This window comes from Aotus nancymaae, unplaced genomic scaffold (assembly GCF_030222135.1).
Source record: "Aotus nancymaae isolate 86718 unplaced genomic scaffold, 86718_ANA_hifiasm-v0.15.2.pri h1tg000006l, whole genome shotgun sequence".
Taxonomy (NCBI): domain Eukaryota; kingdom Metazoa; phylum Chordata; class Mammalia; order Primates; family Aotidae; genus Aotus; species Aotus nancymaae.
In genome coordinates, this window is record NW_026988417.1 from 69,031,913 (window position 1) to 69,054,847 (window position 22,935).

At 39.4% G+C, this 22,935-nt stretch overlaps 1 protein-coding gene across 16 annotated transcripts in view; it reads left to right on the top strand.

Moving 5' to 3' along the window:
* The window catches only part of ART3 (ADP-ribosyltransferase 3 (inactive)), a 64,742-nt gene that overhangs the window by 17,603 nt on the left and 24,204 nt on the right, over positions 1 to 22,935 (top strand). For 14 of the 16 annotated variants that reach the window (XM_012447034.3, XM_012447043.3, XM_012447038.3 and 11 more), the window contains exons 1-3: positions 9,255 to 9,366; positions 10,554 to 10,631; positions 15,570 to 16,281. In XM_012447034.3, the coding sequence (XP_012302457.2) occupies positions 10,563 to 10,631; positions 15,570 to 16,281 (781 nt within the window). In that variant the 5' untranslated portion in view covers positions 9,255 to 9,366; positions 10,554 to 10,562. Of the gene's footprint in view, positions 1 to 9,254; positions 9,367 to 10,553; positions 10,632 to 15,569; positions 16,282 to 22,935 lie in introns of those variants that run through there. The other 2 variants (XM_064368057.1, XM_012447035.3) reach the window with 1 other exon arrangement.

The window sequence follows — 22,935 nt, forward strand, 5'->3', positions numbered from 1 at the left end:
ACACACCCCAATCTCCCTCTCTCTCTTTGAAATCATTGCCATAGAGACTCCTTGTCCTTGATAAGAATATGGGTCTCACACTGCAACAGGGGGAAAGAAAGTTGAGAATTAAAGCCTTGAGGCCTAAAATCTACCAATAAGATGTTTCCACAAATATAATAATATACTACATTGTAATAATATATACATATATGAATATGTTGCATTATATAACATCAATATATCAAATATAATAAAGCAATATAATCATTATATATTGAATGTTATAAGGATAATCTGCATTATTTTGAAATACTGAATTTGTATTTCATTCCCTTTATAAAGTCTCTCTGTATTCCATTCACCTTTAGATTATGATTAGTGGTCTTGTAATAACCTAACTAGTGTTAGCCTAACTGACTCCATCTTAGCAGTAAGCTCCAGCTTAGCTTCTCCCTCCCTGCCACAGCCCTCACAGGTGCATTACTGGGTCAGGCTGCACTCAAAGCTTTGAACAGTTAAGAGTGGTTCACACTGTTCACAGTACCTGTAACCACTGTAACTGCATCCTGCTTGGCAAGTCTATCTGCTATTGTGAATACCTTCCTTGGTGATTGATTGTGTGGAAAGTTCCCCCTGCTGCTCCCCTTAGCGATTGTATGGAAATACCCTTAGCAACCAACAATCCTGGGACCCTCCTGCCCCATGGTTACCAGCTTCCTTATCTAACTTGCTTGTTCTGCTTCTGTAAAATTCCAATTCAGCTAGGTACCCCTTCCCCCACCTAAATCAAGGTATAAAGGGAAATCAAGCCCAATCCTCAGGGCCGAGAGATTTTGAGCATAAGCTGACTCTCGGTCGCTGGCTAATTAATAAAGAACTCTTAATTTGGAACTCAGAGAGTGGCGCATTTCCTTCTAACTTGCTCAGTTATTACAGTCTAAAGGAAGGAAAAGGTTGATAATGCCAGAACAAGAAGTACGTAGGATAAAGGCGAAAGAAATAGCACATAGAAAGTACCCCTAACAGGAATTGGGAGTAGAAGACCTGATTGTAGAACAGAGAAAAGGAGAAAAGAGAATTCAGACTCCTGTGGCTCCTCTGGATTGAAACCCTGGAAAGGGTTGATGTAGGGGTTTAGAAATGCCCTAGTAATTTTCAGGGAATCCTTTAGCAGCAAAGATTTTTTTCTTTTCATACTTCTGTGTTATAGGATCTTTGGGATACTGATTTTCTTCCCCCATAAACCTCTGTTGCCAGTGGGGCCTTTGCCTGAGTTGTTGTCCTGCATCCAGGAAGAATGATGTATGCAGACAAATGAAGGGTGAGGAAGAAGAGGAGCTTTATTTAGTGCTAGAACCACTCAGAAGGAGACCCACAGTGGGTAGCTCCCTTCTGTAGGCCCGTAGGTCATCCATCAAGTGTTCAGTTCTCACTGGAGAGGAGGCCCTGGAGAGGGCAACTCCTCTCTGCTCACTGGTTGTCCTGAGGTCTGCTCCTCTCTGCAGGCAGGTGGTTCAGCAGTCTCTGCAGGTCTCTGAAGGTATTAGCAGAGAGAGTAGCTCCTCTCTGCTGCTGGTCATCCTGTCGTCTGTTCAGCTCTGGCTGAGTCTGGCTGTTTACCGGCCTCAGAGGAGAGGAAGTGCATGCCGGTTGACCCATGGGTGGTCATGGGCAGGACTGGAAAAGGCACCAGTTCTCACTCTAGTCAGTGGGACTGGCTTATCTTTGAATGAGCCTGGCCCACGGCCTTCAGGCCCTCCCTGACCTGACAGACCTTACCGGGGACCGCCACCTTCCACCTGGGACTCTGCCTCCCACTGTTCATGAACTTTGCTCCAAGATTGGAGGGGGAGCCAACAGCAGAGAGAAGCCAAGCAGTGGGAGTGGCACTTCCAAGCTTGTAAGGGCAGTGGGGGGCCTGAGTCTGCTGCCATGGTTTGGGCAGTTGCACCCCTGGCCAGGCAAGCCCTGGCCACACCTTCCTGCCACAGCTGGGATGATGGCAGGCCAACTAGAGGGGCTGCCACTGTCACTTGGGCACACTGGAGAATTTTTAAAGTCTCTTAGCAAAAGCACCATGTTTAACAAGTTGAATATAACAAAGTAGCAGATGAGTTGAGAAAGGACAAAAGATCCTCTCCAGTTTTCTAAAATAAAAGTTGTCATGATAGAATTCCTAGGTTTCCCTTTGGGTTTAGGGAAGGTAACTGGGATACAAACTAGTTTACAATCTTATGTAAGAAGATATCCACCAAGGGCAGGGAAGCACATCTGGAGTTTGTAGGAGGGCCACCCAACAGGGTGAGAGGGTCTCACCACCCTGTGTGAGATAGAACACAGCTAGAACTAACAGAGAACAAAGAACAAACTACAATTTTTCCCACTGTCGGATTGTCGTAGTGTGGGGAATCATGTGCAAAAAGGAATATGTATTTTTCTTTATTGGAAATCAACTTAGTTCACAAACCCCCATGTAAAACATTAATCTTGTCTGTTAAAACTTGGTAACAGTAAAAACTAATGGTAAAAACACTTAAACTTGTCAATTAAAATGTAGTCACTTCTAAGTTGAAACAGTTTTCTTGAATAAATATTTAAATTCAGAGTTTTTTTTCTTCCTAAAAGCAGTGGCCTGCCATTGGAGAAGTATCTTGTTCTGGTGCTGACCTCTAGTGTCATTGGCCTTCCCTGAGGTATCTGATCCTGCTTGGTCTTTGGGTGACAGAAATTTGCATTCACTACTGTAATGTCCTGCCTTGGCATCCAGTCTCTAAGATACATGTACCTTGTATTTACCTTACCACAACCCTAGGTTCTTTCGGCTCACCTAGTTCTCTTTCCTCACCTTTCATGGGCCATTGCATTACAGACGCTTTACTATGGTAGTCTTCTAATTGGGATACATATATTTCTGGGGGTACAAAAATTTCAGGGAGTATGTAGGCAAGATAGTTTTTGTTGTTGTTTGTTAAATTCAGCTTATTTAGATATAATTTATATAAATAAAATTCACAAATTTGAAGTGTACAGTTCTGTAACTTTTGATGAATGTATATCATCATGTAACATCTACTACAATCATCATATAAAACATTTCATTACCCAAAAAACGTTCCCTCATGCCTATGTTGTAGCATGTATTAATAGTTTATTCTTTTTCAAAGTAGGTTTATTGAGATATAATATAAAGAAAATGTGGTACATATACACCATGGAATACGATGCAGCCATAATCTATGTTTAGACATTATCTAAAAAGAATTAGATTATGTCCTATGCAGGAACATGGATGAAGCTAGAGGCCATTATCCTTAGCAAACTAATGCAGGAACAGAAAACCAAATACCACATGTCCTCACTTGTAAGTGGAAGCCAAATTATGAGAACACATGGACATAAAGAAGGGACAAACAGGCACTGGGGCCTACTTGAGGATGGAGGGTGGGAAGAGCAAGAGGATCAGAAAAAAATACCTGTTGGGTACTAGGCTTAGTACCTGGGTGATGAAATAATCTATATAACATACCCGTGTGACACGAGTTTACCTACATAACAAACCTACATGTGTACCCTTGAGCCTAAAATAAAAGTTTGAAAGAAAAAAAAATTTATTCATTTAAAGTATTCACTTGTATAGGTTTGTTTTAGTTTTAGTCTTTAAGAAATGAGGTCTCACTGTATTGCCCCAGTGACCTTGAACTCCTGGGCTCAAGTGATCCTCCTTTAGCTACCCCAACCACTGTGCATGGCTTAAATAGTTTTTAGTGTCTTTAACAGATTTGTGCAACCATCACTGCAATCATTTTTAGAACTACTGATATATGCAACACATGGATAGATTTCATAGTGTTATACTAAGAAGTCAGTCATAAAAAAACTACACACTGACTGTATAATTAGTTACATGTCATGCTAGGAAAGGCTAAACTGGTGACAGGAAGAAGATCAGTGACTTCCAGAGCCTTGGGTGAGGGGAGGAGATTGACTGCAAAGGACATGTAGTGACATTTTTGGGGCGATGAAATGTTTTCATTACTCTAAAAAGAAGCCTGGTATGCATTAACAGTCTTCCTCATTTCCTCATTGTATGTCCAGCACTATAAAAACATTAATCTACTTTCTGTCTGTATAGCTCTGTCTATTCTGGATATTTCATGTAATGTATCAGTACTTAATTCCTTTTTTTTTTTTTTTTTTTGAGACAGAGTCTGTCTCTGTTACCCAGGCTGGAGGGTGGTGGTGTGATCTCAGCTCACTGCATCTCTGCCTTTCAAGTTCAAGCGATTTGCCTCAGCCTCCCAAGTAGCTGGGAGTATAGGCACACGCCACCACACCTGGCTAATTTTGTATTTTTAGTAGAGATGGGGTTTCACCATGTTAGCCAGGCTAGTCTTGAACTCCTGACCTCAAGTGATCTGCCTGCCTCGGCCTCCCAAAGTGCTGGAATTACAGGCATGAGCCACCACGTCTGGCCTTAATTCCTTTTTATGGTAGAATAATATTCCAGTGTATGGCTGTATCACAGTTTGTATATCCATTTACTAGTTGGTGGACATTTGGATTGAAATCTAGACTACATTTTGCCTATAAATTTATAGATAATACTGCTATGAACAGTGTTATCTATAAATTTAGATATGTACATTGTGTATATGCTATGTACAGAAGTTATGTGAACATAAGATACAAGCCTCAGAGTGGAATTTCTGAATCTTGGGCATATACCCAAGATATGTGCCTAGGAGTGGAATTTCTGGATCATGTGGTAACTCTATGTTTAATATTTCAAGGATGTTTTTTCCTTTTTATTGCTGAATGGTAATTCATTTGTTTATCCATTTACCAGTTGATGGACATTTGGGTTGTTTCTAGCTTTTGACTATTATGAATCAGCCCGCTATTAACATTTGACATATGTGAACATATACTTTAATTTCTTTTAAGTATAATAAATTCCTATAAGTGGAATTACTGGGTCATATGGTAAATACATATGTTTAACTTTATGACAACTGCCAAATTGTTTTTAAAAAATAGCTGTATCATCTTGCATTCCCATCAGCAATGTATGAAAGTTTGAGTTGCTACATACTCTCATCAACATCTTATGTTGTTAGTCTTAATTTTAGCCACTCTAGTGGATGTATTGTGTTTTTTTTTTTTTTTTTTTTTTAATTTATTTTGAGATGGAGTCTTTGTCACCCAGGCTGGAGTGCAGTGGTGCGATCTTGGCTCACTGCAACCTCCGCCTTCCTGGTTCAAGCAATTCTCCTGCCTCAACCTCCCAAGTAGCTGGGACTACAAGCATGCGCCACCACATCCAGCTAATTTTTGTACTTTGAGTAGAGACAGGGTTTCACCATGTTGGCCAGAATGGTCTCGATCTCTTTACTTTGTGATCTGCCTGCCTCAGCCTCCCAAATGTATAGTGTATCACCTGATGCTAATAATATTAAATATCATTTTCTACCTGTTTGTCATTTATGTATCTTCCTTTGTGAAGTGTCAATTCAGATCTTTTGCCCATAATCATTAAAATAATCATTTTTTTTCTTGCTTGGAAAAACTACAGTCTTTATTCAGTACAATTTTGCTTGGTCTGCATCTATCATGGAACGGAATGTAGCCGGAGAAAAACACAACCATCTTAACTGGTTTCATTTTAAATTCAAGTAGGCCTTTAATGCAGCCTAGTAATCATAATGCATTCACTCTTCTCCTTTTCTAGATGACCAGTTGATTCTTTCTCCAATTTCTTCAAATCTCTGTCACTTCAACCTTCATCTTTTGTTGATACTTTTTTGAGAAAACCGAAGTAAGTAGGAAAAAATTCTTATTGCAAACCACTACTTTCCAGCACCTGCCAATATACTGTGCCTTCCCTCCTCTTCACGTCAGATGAACTGTTCCTGCTCTTCTCTAAGGTCACGTCATCTGCTTGTATACTATGTCTCATCCCCTTTTGCCTATTCAAGAAGATTGACCCAGTCATTCTACCCTCTCTCTTCTATTATTTTTTTCCTCTATCTACTGGATCATATCCAACATGCTGGCTTTTTCTGTCTTAAAAAAAAAAAAATTCTGGCCTCATGTGGTGGCTCACATCTCTAATCCCAGCACTTTGGGAGGCCAAGGCAGGTGAATCACTTGAGGCCAGGAGTTCGAGACCAGCCTTGCCAACATGGTAAAACCCCGTCTCTACTAAAAATACAAAAATTAGCTGGGCTTGGTGGCAGGCGCCTGTAATCCCAACTACTCAAGAGTCTGAGGCAGGAGAATCACTTGAACTGGGGAGGTGGAGGGTACAGTGAGCCAAGATTGGGAGGTAGAGGCTGCAGTGAGCCAAGATCGTGCCACTGCACTCCAGCCTGAGTAACAGGAAAAAAAAAAAAAAGAAAGAAAAAATTTTTTTGGACTCTCTTCTTTACCTTTTCCCTAATCCCACTGTCAAGGTACTGCCTCATTCCTTTTATGTCCTTTATAGAAAAACTCCTTGAAGGAGCTGAAGATATCAACTGAATCTCCAATTCCTCTTTTCATTCTTTCTTAGGCCATTCTAACCAGGGTTTCATCCCCACTGCTCTATCAGACTTGCTCTTATTAAAACCTTCAACGTCTTCCACATTGCTAAATCCAATGGTCAGTTCTCCGTCCTCATTGTACTTGACTTATCAGAAGCTTTTAACACATTGGATTGTTCCTTTCTTTTGAAAATATTTTCTTCACTTGAGTTCCAGGATACTTTTTCCACACAGTCTTCTCCATGGCAATCAGTGACAACTCCATCCTTCCATCCTTCCAGTTATTCAAGTTACAAATCTTGAAGCTATTCTTTATTCTCCTCTTTTTCTTGCAGCCCACATCTAGTTTGTCAGTGCATCCTATTGCCTCAGTGTTCAAAATATATCCTGTGTTTAAGTCTAAACATTTTTTTGTTTTTGTTTTTGAGACAAGGTCTTACTCTGTTGCCCAGGCTGGAGTGCAGTGGCACCATCATAGCTCACTGTAATCTGGAACTCCTGGGCTCGAGAGGTCTTCCCACCTCAACCTCCCAAGTAGCTAGGACTACAGGCATGGGCTGCCACACCTGGCTAATTTTAAAATTTTTTGTAGAGACAAGGTGTTGCCCAGGCCAAGACTCTTGCCTTCAAGAGATCCTCCTTCCCTGGCTTCCCAAATCTCTGAGATTACAAGCACTTTGATTGTATAATACATTGGTATCTTTATAGATGGTTCCCATTTACTTTTTTGTGAGTTACTACATTTTTGAAAATACAATAGGCTTTTAGAACCCTCAAACGCTTTTCACTCAATCACGTCACACCACCATCCACTCAGGTATCTGTCATACCAACTCAGCAGTAGCAACAACACACATACACACACATCTACTTCTCATTATGTTTAATGCTGCCATCCTGGTTCAAGCCATCATAATCTCTGCTTGCATTATTATAATAACCTGTAAATTAGTCTTCTTACATTCACCCTACAGACCATTCTCAGCATAACAGCCAGAGTGATCCTCTTAAAAAATAAATCAGATCATGTTATACCTCTTTTCAAAACCTATGATTTGCTCCTCTTCTCTTAGAGTGAAAGCCGGTGTTCTTACAGTGGCCTACAAGGATTGACATGATCTTCCCACCACCCCCCTTACCTCTCTGACCTTATCCTGTACTGTTCTTCTGTTCCAATCATATTGGCCTGCTTACTATTCCTCAAACAAAAGTAGGCATTCTTGTCTCAGGACTTTAGTATGTGCTATTCACTGTGTTTGACAACCAGAGTCTTCATGGCTGATCTCCTTCAAGTCTCTGCTCAAATATTACCTTTCATTGAGTCTTCCCTAGCCATCCAATTTAAATTGCAAACACTCCATGCACTCCTAGTCTCCTTTGTGCTACTTATAAACGAAAGCCAAAACCATAGCACTCACTACATTCTAACATACTTACATAATTTACATATTTATTTTAGTTATTTTACTGCCCCCTCTCACGACAATATAAACTTTACAAAGGCAAGATATTTATCCATTTTGTTCACTGGAATACCTCTAGTACCTAAAATAGTTCCTAGCACTTTTTAAGGACTCAAATATTTGTTCAATGAATGAATGAAAGAAATTGAGTTAAAAACTGGAACAAAACAGAATGGAGCAAAATCATATTGGGGATAAACAAGGCCAAACTTGCCGTGAATGTCATCTGGCATTTGTTATATTCTCTTTTGGGTGAACGTTGGTTTTTTTTGTTTTGTTTTGTTTTTGCCACCTGTAACTGTCTTGATCCGAGTTATAGGTTTTTTTTGTTTTTGTTTTTTTGAGACGGTCTTGCTCTGTCTCCCAAGCTGGAGTGCAGTGGCACAGTCTCAGCTTACTGCAATCTCTGACTCCCTGGTCAAGCAATTCTCCTGCCTCAGCCTCCCGAGTAGCTGGGATTACAGGCACGCACCACCACACCAGCTAATTTTTGTATTTTTAGTAGAGACGGGGTTTCACCATGTTGGCCAGGATGGTCTCGATCTCCTGACCTTGTGATCTGTCTGCCTCAGCCTCCCAAAGTGCTGGGATTAAGGTGTGAGCCACCCCACCCAGCCATTTTTGCAGTTTTTTTAAATCCACAGTCATTAAAACCATAAGTGTTCTTCAGCATTGGAGTCAGTATATTTACCATGTATACATTACTCAGATGAGAGCTATAGTTGCAGGCATTACCAAATCCTTCCGTCCTTAGGGATATCACTGGACTTTGTCTATACTTGGGATTCTTAACATGTGGTATTTTGGTTAAATGTGCATATTCATGTCTTTTATTAGATTGTGAGTGCTTTTTAGTACATGTTTTACTTGCTGTGTACCCTCGCATCTGACACAGTACCTGAAATACAACAAGCTAGTTGAGTGAATGGTGATAGCTGTCACCATTGCCAGTGATTAACAAAGCAAGGCCTTTTAGCTATGTGAATCATTTAGCCTAGAGTAAAATCCATGCTTTAGTTTGATATCTCAGTGTCAAAGGATTAGGAATGGGAAGTGATTTCTCTCTGAGTGAAGCCCAGAACTGTGGGCTCAGAACTGAAAGAGCTGTGTGGTTAAAGGGAATTGCTATGGCTTTACAAGCCTCTTGGCGATTTAAAGTGTTAACAGCAGTGATTCCAAGGCATAGTGTGGGGGCCAGATATAAATAGCAGAACACAAGTAGGGTAATGTGCCACTGCCAAGTTACTGCTGGGGGTGTTTATAAAAAGAAAAGCATTCCCTTCTCAGTTCTCACTGTCAACAACATCCTATCCTGAAGACTCGCTTACCACAGCTGAGAGTGGGGGAGTCAGTTTGAGGCCTAGCATCATTTAAACTTCCTCCAAAGGCATAAAAGCCAGGTAAACCTTTTGACTTCTTTACACTCAGACTAAAGAAATGAACAATTTTTAGGAAAATCCTGATCCAAAGCTTGCTTGGTAATATTGCCTTGTGACAGATAACTGTTATCTTATATTCCAAATCTTTTTTGGAAAGAGAGGCTTAACACGAAGGAACATGTTGGTACTATATTTTAGTATTTTTAGTAAAAACAAAACTGCTTCAGAAGAAATATGGGAAATTGAGGCCCAAATGATCTATAAAAGGGAAAACTATCTCCCTTCCCCTGTGCTGTTCATTCTTATTTTTAGAATCCAGAATATGGTGATCGGTAGGATTAAATAGAAGCTTCATTTGAGTTACAGTAATGTCACTTTGTTGGAAGTATGTGGAAGGAACTGTAGGTTGACCTGCTATAGCTTTTAATAGAGTTAGTTAATGGCTCTGGGATAGCTTTAGCCTTTGAGGGCCTCTTGACCCCCTGTTTACCCCTTTCAGTATCATAAATACTAGGCTGAATATTAGGCATTCAGCCAATAGTTGTATAATCTTAGAATTGCTGCCTACCCAGTTCCTTCTTATTCTTGTTCCCGCCTTCAGAAAGTTATGCAAGACATTTATTTTACCCTTGGGCTTCTCTTGATTGTGAATATTTGTGGGAAGGGGGCCATCTCTAATAATCCACTGCTTTGTACCACTACTGGCCTCATCATCTCCTTCATCCCACTGAAAAGGGCATGACTTAATGTGCAAAGAGGTTAGAAGAATGGATAATGTGTATGGACATAATCCTGGGTAATTCTTAGAAACTGGGAGCTGGGGACCAATTTGAGACTGCTGTTTTTTAGTCTGATTGTGTTATTCCTGTGCATGCAGAGGGGAGATTTAAGAGATGGGAAGAATGTACGACTATGGTGGGAGAGATGACATGTCTGAAGGCGTATGGAAATAGACAGATTTAATCTTGAGCAAATCACTGAAATTCTCAGGAGTTTTTGTTTCCTTGTCTGTAGAATGAGGGTGTTAGACCAGTAGATGAAGCCTAATGGCTCTGGAAGCCCATTTGGAATTTATTGAGAATCACTTCCTGACCATCATGCTATCCACTTGCATTCTGAATGAAAAAAATATACAGTATCGTTCTATACTACTTCCCTAAACCTCTTTTTTTAGTCTACTGAATTGAAATTTCTTTATTTTAATTTAGAAGAGAAAAATGAAGACAGGACATTTTGAAATAGTCACCATGCTGCTGGCAGCCATGATTCTAGTGGACACTTTCCAGGTAATGTTGGGAATGGGAAGCATGTGGTCATTGGAATGGAAATTCTTGATATAACATGACCTGAGACATCTGATGCTGGAAATGAAAGTAGGTAGGATAGGTAAATGAATTTATTATAAGTAGCTCTTTTCACTTTACATATGTGGCACGTTAACTATAAAAAGTTGAAAAACTTAAAATTAAGCAAAAAGAGGAAAGTAAAGATTATTCATAATCCCTCCACTCAGAGGGAATGATTCCCAACCTGTTGGTTTATACAGCCTTCTTGGCTTTTTTCTATGTGTATACTGTTTTTAATTTACAAAAATGGGTTTGCACTGAACATAGTATATTTTTCTTTGCTTTTTAAGTTAATACTATGCTACATGTCTCTCCATGTCATCAGATATTGTGAAAATGTTTTTCTCCAGATAAAATAATGCTGCATTGTTTGATTGCATGTTTTTAAATTAATGACCATTTTCTCACATTTTTTTTCTGGAAGAACTTTTATGATTGTATTTGCAATTGACTCTTTAAGCATCCTGTAATATATTTTTATGTAAAATATAATATTTCACTTGATTTTCCCCCCACATTGTTAGCTGTCACATTACTTCTGGGTATTTGTGCACCATTTTAAATGCCTTCTTTAAAATATCTTAAATTCTTAAGATATTACCCATTTTTAAATTTAATATTCTAATCCATTGTCTATAGAATCATTGTGTATTCTGTTGCCTGTATCGCATTTTTTATTGAGATATAATTTACATACCATAAAAATTCACCACTTTAAGCTGTATATCTCAGAGGTTTTAGTATATTCATTATGTTCTGCGACCAACACCACTATCTGATTGGAGAACATTTCCATCAACCCAAAAAGAATCCCTTATCTCCTAGCAGCCAGACCCAATTTTCTCCTTCCTCCATTCCCTGGCCACCACTATTTACTTTCTGTGTCTATGGATTTGCCTCTTCTGGATATTTCACCTGAATGGCATCATATAATCTCTGACCTTTTGTGTCTGGCTTCTTTCACTTAGCATAATGTTTTCAAGGTTTCTATCAATACTTCATTCTTTCTTATAGCTGATATTCTATTTTATGGCTGTACTGTATTTTGTTTATCCATTTATCAGCTGATGGACATTTGGGTCATTTCCACTTTATGGCTATTCTGAATAGTGTTGCCGTCAACATTTATGTACAAGTTTTTGTGTGAACATAGGTCTTATTCTTCTTTTTTAAAAATTTTCTAATCATATAATCTGTACATATTGAGATAATACAAACAATATTTGGTTATTTGGTAGCATTACAGAGTAAAGTTTACTTATATATATGGAAATATATATATGTAAAAATGAATTTGGGAGGTTATGATTTATGATACATAACAGAATTACCTGTTGTGAACATATGTTTCACTTCTCTTGCGTATATACCTAGGAATGGAATTGCTGGGTCATATGGCAATTTTGTGTTAACTTTTTGAGGAACTGCCAAACTTTTTCACACTAGCTGCATGGTATAACAGTCCCACCAGCAATATATTAGGGTTCTAATATCTCTGCATCCTTGTGTTACATGCTACTTGATTTTTCATTATTTATAGCCATCCTAGAGGATATGAAGTGGTATTTCATTGTGGTTTTGATTTGGTTTTCAATATACTCTTGCAACATACTTTAAATGTTTTTGTTCTATAATTATTTCATGATTTGTTTAGCCAATTTCTCTCCTTAACATTTAGGTCATTTCCATATTTTTGTAAGAAATTTTTGGTAATTGAATTTTATCAGTACTGGATTTTTTTTTCTCAGTGGATGTATCAGAGGAATATAATCAGCTTGTTCACCTAGCCTTTTGTACCTGTTTTTAAGTATCTGTTCAGTTGTCCCTAAATAGTGGTGGCATTAATGAACTCTGTTACTGCTCGAGGCACACACCATACAAAATACACAATCAGCTGAGGTGTCTGGCCAGAAAGACTTGATGTCTAAAATTAGATATTTGGAGACTTGTTACAGGCATAGGGAAAAGACAGGAACATGGTAGATCAACTCTTACATAATGCAGGGAATGTGGGAGGTGTTTTCAGGGTCTGATGTCTTACACTGTGTTGAAGTCTTGAAGAGAAATCAGCCATTGGTGCCCAAGCTGCACTCTGGTACATTCTGTGCTGTAGAGGAAAGTGCATTTCTTGGCCATGAGATGGTAGTGATTTGATCTTCTGAAGCTCAAATTCCCATGGCAAGAAACTGACCTACAAACCCAAGAGTACAGGAGTCTCAGTGACTTCCATGGCAGAATTCTGTGTGACTAGTAATCAAGACAGTTTCTGAAGCTGGCACAGTTCCCTCATTCGTAAAATGGTGTTAACGATTGTCTTTTCAACCTTTTATAATGGTTGTTACGAAGGCAGAATTACGTTCTTCTTCAAGTGCTACATAAATGTTTGTGGTCTTCATCATTGGAAAATTCTCATCCTTTAGAGGCAACAGAACAGTTTGGTTAAGAGGACAAGACTCTGGAATTAGACTGCCTGAGTTCAAATTCCAGTTCCATGTAAGTCTCAATCTCTTAGTTTCCTCATCTTTGAAAAAAGGAAAGGGGGCTAATAATAGTACCTACCTCACAAGGTTGCTGAACACTTAGTGCCTGGCATATAGAAAGAACTCTGGAGATGTTTGTTAAGCTTAGTGAGTGGCCACAGTGTGTCTGAGAAGGAGATATCTAGGAAAAGTTCACAAATGAATAGATGATTTTAAATAAGAACCAGTTCGTTGTGGTTGTAAGATTATAAGTTTCATCTTAGTCGTGTTACCTTTGAAGGGTCTTTGAACATTCAAGTGGAGGTGTTAAATAGGCAAATAAATTTTATATATAGGACTGGCACTTACAGGATAGGTCAGATATATTTAGAAAATAATTGAAACTGTAAGCATGCATATAATTGCCTGGGGAGCATAAAGTTGAGAGTTAGAAAATACATAGCTTTGAGAAACTCCAACATTTAGTGGCTAACTGGAATATATTGTGTCTACAAAAGAGTCTAAGAAGAAATTCCCCCTTAAGTGAGAGCTGTTTGGGTGGTGAAATCCGTGGGAAGCCATAATTGTGAGGGTTGAGATATAAGTGAGAAATTAAGTGGAGATGGCAAAGATAGACATCTCTTTCAAGATGTTTGTCCGTGAGAGAGAAGAGAGACAGGGGAAAGGAGATAGCTACAGCAGGATATGGAAACAAGTTTTGTTTCTGCTTTTACAAGTTAGTATTTCTGTCCCTCTCTGTCTCTGTCTCTCTCTCTCGCTCGCTCTCTCTGTCACACACACACACACACACACACACACACACAAACACAAACACACACACCACAGAGTGAGAGAGAGCGTTTTTAAGAATCATTCACACAGAATCTGTAACTTCTTTTTTAATCTGTAACTTTAGCAGCTTCTGGCTCAATGTGTCTATAAAGTCTCCAACTGAGGTCCCTAAGCAGACTTGTGCAACTATGCAACATACAAATATAGAATAATGGAAAAAGAGGCATTATCCTTTTATTTGTAGATATCCATAAATAGTATTCCTGGGGAGATTTGATCATCTTAGTTTTTAATCCGTAAGGCAGAGTACAGGGTTCTAATTTAGTTCACTTGAATATTTTGCCAGGTTCTATGCTAGGTGCTTGGGATTCAAAGACAAATAAAATACAGATCCTATCCTTAAGGAACTAACAGTATAATACATATATTCCTAGCATGAAGTAATATAAAATAGTCACATCACACTGGAGAAAGGCCTTATGAAAAAATAATAATAATCACCATATGTTAAAGACACTTGATATTTGCCAGGCATGGGGCAAAGGGCTTTGCATATATTCATAATGTAATTTAATTCTCACAGCCATCTCGCAGTTAAAATATTATTCCCTCCACTTTATCCTCATTTTTTTAAATGGAAAACTTGAGGATTAGAAATGTCAAGTAACTTCCACACCTAGTTAGTAACAAATGGGATTTGAACTCAGATCTGCCTGGCTGCAAAGTAGTGTTAATTACGTTATACCACCCTGCTTCTTATGGTATGTGAACATATGTATATGTATAATTTAGTTGTATGTGGCATTATGCCTCTTTAGTTGTATGTGATTGAAATACAATTCAAACTAGCTTAAGCAAACAGGGAATTTATTGATTCTTACAACTGGCACAGTCTTCAGGTACAGTTAGGCCCAGTGTCTCCGGTATGTTTTCAGTACCTCATCTCTACCTCTCAGCTCAGCAAGCCTTATTTGTTTCTTTATTTTCAGACAGAATTCTCCATGGCACTAAAAGTAACTGTTGGAAACTCTAGGTCAATATTATCCTTAGAGCTTACAGCTTTAGAGAAAGAAATACATTTTTTTCCTCTGGGAGCTCTGATTGCTAGGCTTAGATCTGCTTATCCAGGAGGTGCAAAATCAGTTCTACCCAAGCCATATGGACAAGGGAGGTGGCAACCCTAAAGGAAAAGGAGTAACATTTGTCATTATGTGTTATAGATCATGAATAATACTTTCCATGTGATGCTTCAAATTCCCAACAGCCTTGAAGGGTTGAGGAAATCTAGCTAAGAATATTGTTCAAAGCCAGGACTGCCACCCCGTTCTTTAGCTTCACATTCATTGTTCTTTGCTCTGTGCTATAAGGTCCAGATAAATGAGCTACAGGCACAATCCCACCCATACCTCTCACCCGTGACATTTACCCTTTCACACAAATATGTCACAGCTAAAAAGTTATCAGTAGCAATGGAATATACTTCCTACATTAAAAAAGTACTCAAAATTGCTTATAAGTAAGGAGAGAATTTTGGCAAGGGATGAGAAGGTGGGGGTAATAATGTAAGAGAAAATGATAGTCATTAAATATCTTATTTCAAAAGTATTAATTTCTTTTTCCTTTGAAGGTGAAGCCTGAAGTGTTAGACATGGCAGATAATGCATTTGATGATGAATACCTGAAATGTACTGACAGGATGGAAATTAAATACGTTCCCCAACTGCTAAAGGAGGAAAAAGCAAGCCACCAGCAATTAGATACTGTGTGGGAAAACGCAAAAGCCAAATGGGAAGCCCGAAAGACTCAAATCTTTCTCCCTATGAATTTTAAGGATAACCATGGAATAGCCCTGCTGGCATATATTTCCGAAGCTCAAGAGCAAACTCCCTTTTACCATCTGTTCAACGAAGCTGTGAAGATGGCTGGCCAATCTCGAGAAGATTATATCTATGGCTTCCAGTTCAAAGCTTTTCACTTTTACCTGACAAGAGCCCTGCAGTTGCTGAGAAGACCTTGTAAGGCCAGTTACAAAAATGTGGTATATAGAACAAGCCAGGGCACTTCATTTACATTTGGAGGGCTAAACCAAGCCAGGTTTGGCCATTTCACCTTGGCATATTCAGCCAAACCTCAAGCTGCCAATGACCAGCAAACTGTGTTGTCCATCTACACATGCCTTGGAGTTGACATTGAAATTTTTCTTGATAAAGAAAGTGAAAGAATTACTTTAATACCTCTAAATGAGGTTTTTCAAGTGTCACAGGAAGGGGCTGGCAATAACCTCATCCTTCAAAGCACAAACAAGACCTGCAGCCATTATGAGTGTGCATTTCTGGGTGGTAAGTGTCTGCTCTGTCTGTGCTTGTCTGGGAGAGAAGGAATGGGATTCTTAGGCTTAAGGAAGGGTCAGTGAAGGAGAGTGAGAAGTGTTTGAAAGGTGAAATGACATTTGTCAGTTTCCGATCTAGCTCCTTTCATACTGTCTCTTTACCCATAATTTAATTTTATGAAAATCATATATTTGTAGAATTACTAAAAGTTAAAAAAAAAGTACTAAAAGGCAGTGGTTCTTAACCAAAGGCAATTTTGCCCTGCAGAGTCATTTGGCAATGGTCAAAAGTATTTTTGGTTGTCACAGTTCGGGAAAAGGGGGATTGCTACTGATACATCTAATGGGTGGAGGCCAGAAACACTAATAAACAATGCACAGGACAGCTCCACACAACAAAGAATTATATGGCCCAAAATGTTGGGAGTGCTGATGTTGAGAAACCCTACTATAAGGCTTATAATAAAAAATAATGCAGCTTGGGCAACATAGGGAGACCCCTATCTCTACAAAAATAAAAATAAATTAAAAACTAGCCAGGCGTGGTGGCACATGCCTGTGGTCAGCTACATGGGAGGCTGAAATGGGAGGATCGCTTGAGCCCAGGAGGTTGAGGCTGTGGTGAGCTGTGACACACCACTGCACTTCATCCTTGGCGACAGAGTAAGACCCTGTCTCAAAAAAGAAGAAAAAGAAAAATAGCAGTCGCCAGCCCTACCTTTCCCCAATTTCCACTCCTCAGTGGCATCCAGTTTTAATTCTTTTAGCTATTTTTTTCAGGTGCTTACTGTCATGTTTCCAAGTAAACAGCATGCTTCAACTTGTTATTTCTTGGTTTTTAAATCTTTAGACATCATGTATTGCCTTCCCACTATAGCGAATGAGTATTTAACCCTCATCTACCATGTGTTAGTTACGAATTTTTGTGTTCAGCAGTAAGTAACAGAAAACCCGACTGATAGCTTTCATTTAATAAGTCTTAGAAGTAGGCTGTTGAGAGGCAGCGCAGTGGCTCATCTGTGTCATCAGTCACTCATGCTCTTTCTTTCTATTCCACCATCCTTAGCATGTTTTATTTGTTGATTCATGTTTGCACTTGTGACTGTTGCAGCTCTAGACATCAATCCATGTCTAAGACAAAAAGAAAGGAAAGGGATGACAGCCAGATCTGCTTGTTCAATAAGGAAAGTAAAAGCTTTTCCAGAAACACTTACTAGACTTCTGATTACAGAGCATTGACTTGAACAGATTTTTAGTCACCCATAGCTACCAGAGAAGTTTGGAAAGGGGGTAATTAGCCTTTCTCCAGTCAAGGGAACATAGTGTGTGTGTGTGTGTGTGTGTGTGTGTGTGTGTGTGTGTGTGTGTGTGTGTGTGTCGGGGAGGCGGAGGTGGAGACAAAGGAAAAGGGAATTAGAAATGGCTGTTAGATCAGTAAACCAGAAGTTTCTGAAAACCACCACCCTCCTTCCCACTGTATGTCCATTTCCCCCTTCCCATTCTCCCAGCATAGTAAAGACAGGGCATAGCTGAGTTAGAGTTGTTTTTCTGTGCTTAAATCCCTCTTTTACCCCAGGGTTATTGAATGATTTTTTTGTTTGTTAGTTTTTTTATATCCAATCAGTAATTCATCTCAAAATCCTTTGACAGAAATACAAATTTCCTCTTTCCCCTGGATAATGCCCTCATCATACTGCTCTACGATATGTTCTTTAGGCCTGCTGAATGTCCTGAAATCTCTCCTCACTACCATTCTGAGATGTTGCTTCTTCCCCATGAGAGATCTTCTATTTCTTGGATTTGCAACTCTTTCTTGGATTACTCCTTTGTTTGGTGTGGTTGGGGATGGGGGTTCTGCGGGAGTTTCTGAGAAATGGTCCATTAAGGAAAATTTTCTAAGTCTCTGCATGTCTGAGAGATCTGCTTTTAAGCTCAATTAATAGTTTATATAGATTTGCATTTCTATTTTAGAAACTAATTTTTCTTGGAATTTTGAAGATATTACTCCAATGACTTCTAGGTTCTGTAGATGTTGTTGAAAGGTGTGAAGCCATTCTGATCACTAAAACTTTGAATGAGACTTAAAAAAAATATATAGAAGGTTTTAGGTTGTTTTCTTTATTCCTACCATTCTGAAATTTTATGGTGTTGTGCCTTACTGTGTGTGAGTAGAGGGTTAGTAAACCCTTTTTCCTGTCTCCTATGAAAATGACCTGGTGATCTTTCAGCATTCTTTCTCTGTAATCTACTAAAGGTGGAATGACAGCTGTGTGACCTTACAGCATTGTCTGTGGTAAACATAACCCTTGATTGGTAAAGTGCATCTGAGCTGGGAGGATTGTGAATACTTGAGGAGAGGCCGTAGCTTTGGGTTTTCCTGAATGTGATGTGACATACCCAGGTGTTCTCCTTGAGTCCTGGAAGGAGAGCAGTACTCTCGTACCAATCCTGCATAGGTTCAAAAGATTGTATTTTAAATGTGGCATGAGGCTACACACCACAGTATGATGATGGAATTATCCATGAGGCTACATGCCACAGTATCATGAGGGAATTATCCAAGGGAAAGCTAGAGAGGCCCCTACACCCACCTGTGTAATCTTGTTTCCTTGAACCTGAGCTGTAATTTGGAGGCAAAATAACAGCCCTGGACTCCTGTGAAGACTTGCGTTGAAGGAACACATCTGATGCTGCTCTGCTTCTAGACAGTATGCTTTATTCACTGCCATAGATTCTTCTGCAAACTGAGTAAACCGGTAAGGGGTTGGCCTTTTTGGCTCTTGCAAGTATGATTGCCTAACTGAACCAAAAACTATCGCTGCTGGGTCAAGTAGAGTAATGCATGCCGTAGGCCTCCAAGTGGGATAGACTTTTAGACCTTGACTCAATGTAGCCAAGGGTACTATGAGATAAAAAGGCTGGGTGGTAGGAAAGTGTTAATGAGACATTGATGCCTGGGTGGGGGCGGATCCACTTATGATTGGACGGCAGAAGCTGTGTGGATTGAGGTGCCTAGGGTAAAAATTTTAAGGAAGTCCTCACTCTTAGGGCTGTAACTGGACTTGTGTATTCCTGAGACTGCCTCCTTAAATTTTCTCTAGGCACCTTATTTGCCTCATCCTAGTCTTGGATCTGAGTTGCACCTGAGAAGGGCGATTCTAGAAGGAGCAGATGAAAGTTGGAATGAGAAAATTTGTGTTGAAAGGAAAAGTGCTTATTAAAAAGACAGGGGAAAAAAGACGAGATAAGAAATGCTAGCTCAGGTTTGGAGAAAAGGGAACCCTAGAATACTGTTGGATAGGAAAGTAGATTGGTGCACACTTTATGGAAGACAGAAATTTGTACATAGAAATTAAAAATAGAACTACCGGCCCGGTGCGGTGGCTCATGCCTATAATCCCAGGATTTTGGGAGGCCAAGACAGGCAGATCACTTGAGATCAGGAGTTCGAGACCAGACTGGCCAACATGGTGAAACTCCATCTCTAATAAAAATATAAAAATTAGCTGGGTGCAGTGGCACACGCCTGTAGTCCCAGCTACTCAGGAGACTGAGGCAGGAGAATCACTTGAACCCAGGAGGTGGAGGTTGCAGTGAGCCAAGACCACACCACTGCACTCCAGCCTGGGCAACAAGAGCCAAACTCTGTCTCAAAAAGGAAAAAAAAAAATAGAACTACCATATGACCCAGTAATCCCTCTCTTGGGTATACACCCCAAACAGTTGAAATCACCACCTCATAAAGATACTGCACCACCATGTTCACTGTAGCATTATTCATGGTAACCAAGATACGGAAACCACCTAGATGTCCACTAACAGACAAAGGGTATATGTGGTATACATACAATAGGATATTACTCAGCCTTAAAAAAAAGAGAGAGATTCTGCCATTTGCCACAATGGATGGACCTGGAGGACATTATTCTAAGTGAAGTAAGCCAGACACAGAAAGCTACCGCATGATTTCACTTACATGAGATCAAAAACAAAAGAGAGAATGAAACAGTAGTTACCATAGGTGTGGGGATAGGAAATGAAGAGATGTAGATCAAAGGATACAAAATTGCAGACATGGAGGATAAACAAGTTTAGACATCTAATGCGTAACATGAGGACTAAAGTCAATAAAATTATACTTAAATAACTGGATTTTAATGGCTCTTGTTACACATACAAAAATAACTGAGATGATAGCTATGTTAATTCACTACAGTAACCATTTTACTATCCATATGTATTTCATGATATCATGTAAACCTTAAATATATACAATAAAGTTCATTTTTTACAAAGGAAAAGTGCTCATTCTCACCAACCATACATTGGACCTGACCCAAAACCAAGCCAGCTGGGGCCAGTTCATATGAGCTTGTGGGAACTGATTGTGGGTATGTATGTCTTCTTCCCTGTTCCTTTTACATGACAGTAGCTTGAAATTGTTAGAGTTTTACCATGGAAATTAGAAAACACTACAAACCAGGGTCTCCCTCCCTCCCTACGCTAATCTTGTGAAACTTTACCAGCATAGCACAGCCAAAAACCTGCTTGCAGCTGGGCTGACAGAAATGATACCGCTTTTGGTGCTTTTGATGCCTTTGGGCAGATGCCATTTGTGGAACCATTGGTTATATCAAAGCCCCGGCTGCAGTGGCTACAAGCTAAATTTAGCACAGGGATCTGTTTGATGAGCTGAGGTGCACAATGGAGCCCACAGACTCCATGTTTGTGAGTGGGATTATGATAGAACCGAAGAGATTCTATTGGATTGATCCTGAAAGCGCTCGAGTTCAGACCCGCATGGAGAAGTGCAGGTCATTGTGGAGGTGCACATGTATCATAGGTTTAGGGAGTTCTGACAAAGTCAGCCATTGTACTTGAGTGTGTTGATTTAACCCTGGGCTGGAGTCCTCTGCTGCCATCTAGAGATAATTAATGGGAAGGCAGGATCAAAAACTCCTGGAGTGACCTTTGAAGACAGGCAGTTTGAAACCGTATGAAGAACAATGGCCAAGTGTTTTAAGAGCCCTAGCTAAGGAGGATGTAGTCAAAATCTTGTTCCATTGTGACTGGATATAACTGAGCCTCTGGATTTTAAAAAGTCAGTATTTCTAAAAGGGGTAAAAAAAAATTTACTGCATTAAATTTAGTGTGCTATAAACATAGTCCCACAATAGTGTTTTAAACTTGGCTATGATTTCCAATATAAAAATATGTCATGAGTTTTTCAAAAACTAGTTAGCTGAAAGAAAACTTTGTTCATTAGGAAGTGGAGAGAACATCAGTATCTCTTTTTAGCTAATATAATTCCAGGTGGTCATAGGCATTAATCTTGGTATTAATCCAAGCTGATGTGAGTGAACTCTGAGAAAAAGAGTAACAGAAACCCTTCTCCTTCCTCGATACAAAATTAGCCTAGGTTAACTATCTTTTATGCTATTTTTCTAGAAAATATGATAAAGTTGAAATGTTAGCTGTATAATCAAGCTATATCCATTATCAGGAAAAATTACTCCATTGGGACTGGGTGCAGTGGTGTGTGCCTGTAGACCCAACTTCTGGAAAGGCTGAGGCAGGAGGATCCCTTGATCCCAGAAATTCAAGTGCAGCCTGGGCAACATAGTGAGACATGCATCTCTTTAAAAAATTACTCCTTTAGAAAGTTATACCTCGATTGGGAGGACGGTGAATGAATTATAAATACCTGGAGGGAAGCCATGGTTTTGGGACTCCTTGCACCCTACAATGCAAATATATCAGGTTTATAGAAAGAAAACTTATAAGCAAAGAGATAGAACATGTATCATCCCCTGAACTCCATTTTTTTTTTTTTTTACTGAACAGAGTAGGCAGAGATTATCTTGCATTTTAGTCAGTGTTTGCATAGAGAGAGGTCAGCCTGTATAATGCTCTACGTATTTATAGAGTAAGAGGGCCAGGGGATATTGTTCCCTGGTTGGAAAGTAGCCTTGTTAGAAAGGAGGAGCCTCTAGTAGTATTTTGTACAGTTCACTGAGACCTGTTGAACCAGCTCTCTGCTAAGCCATCAAAAGGAGGAAAGAAGGTGAGCCTACAGGACTATCTGGATTTATTTGTTATAAATCTACCCCAGCCCTTGTGCACTCCTTAAATGTTAAGGATCTCCTTTGGTTCTGATTGACACCTTTCTTTAGCATTTCCTGGGAGTAGCATAGTTTCTGTACCAGTGTCTGGAATTGTCTAGGATTGAGACATTAATAAGATCCACGTTGCCAGGCCCAATAGGAAGTGACATATCCAACACCACGAGAAATTCATTCTTCTGAACAGTGACTGAAGTGTCCCTGAATGCTATAGCAAATTCACTGGGCTGCCAAAGAATATTTTTAAATTTCACAACAGACACTGCCATACTTGATATTTGTCAGACACTGTGTGAACTACTGGCTTGCGGTAGAACTCAGTTTAAAGTTACGTGTTGTATCATAGTACATGCTGTTTGATGGCATCATAAATTTGCAAAGTTGAATCTTTAGCAGTTGTAATGAAACCAAGTATATGTGAAAATCAATGTGGTATTTATCAATATGACAGATCAATGAGTATTTATATCTTAACACCTTAGTAAACATTTGAAAAAATAGCACATACTTTTAAAAAGCGCTATTATTTTACTCTTAACCAC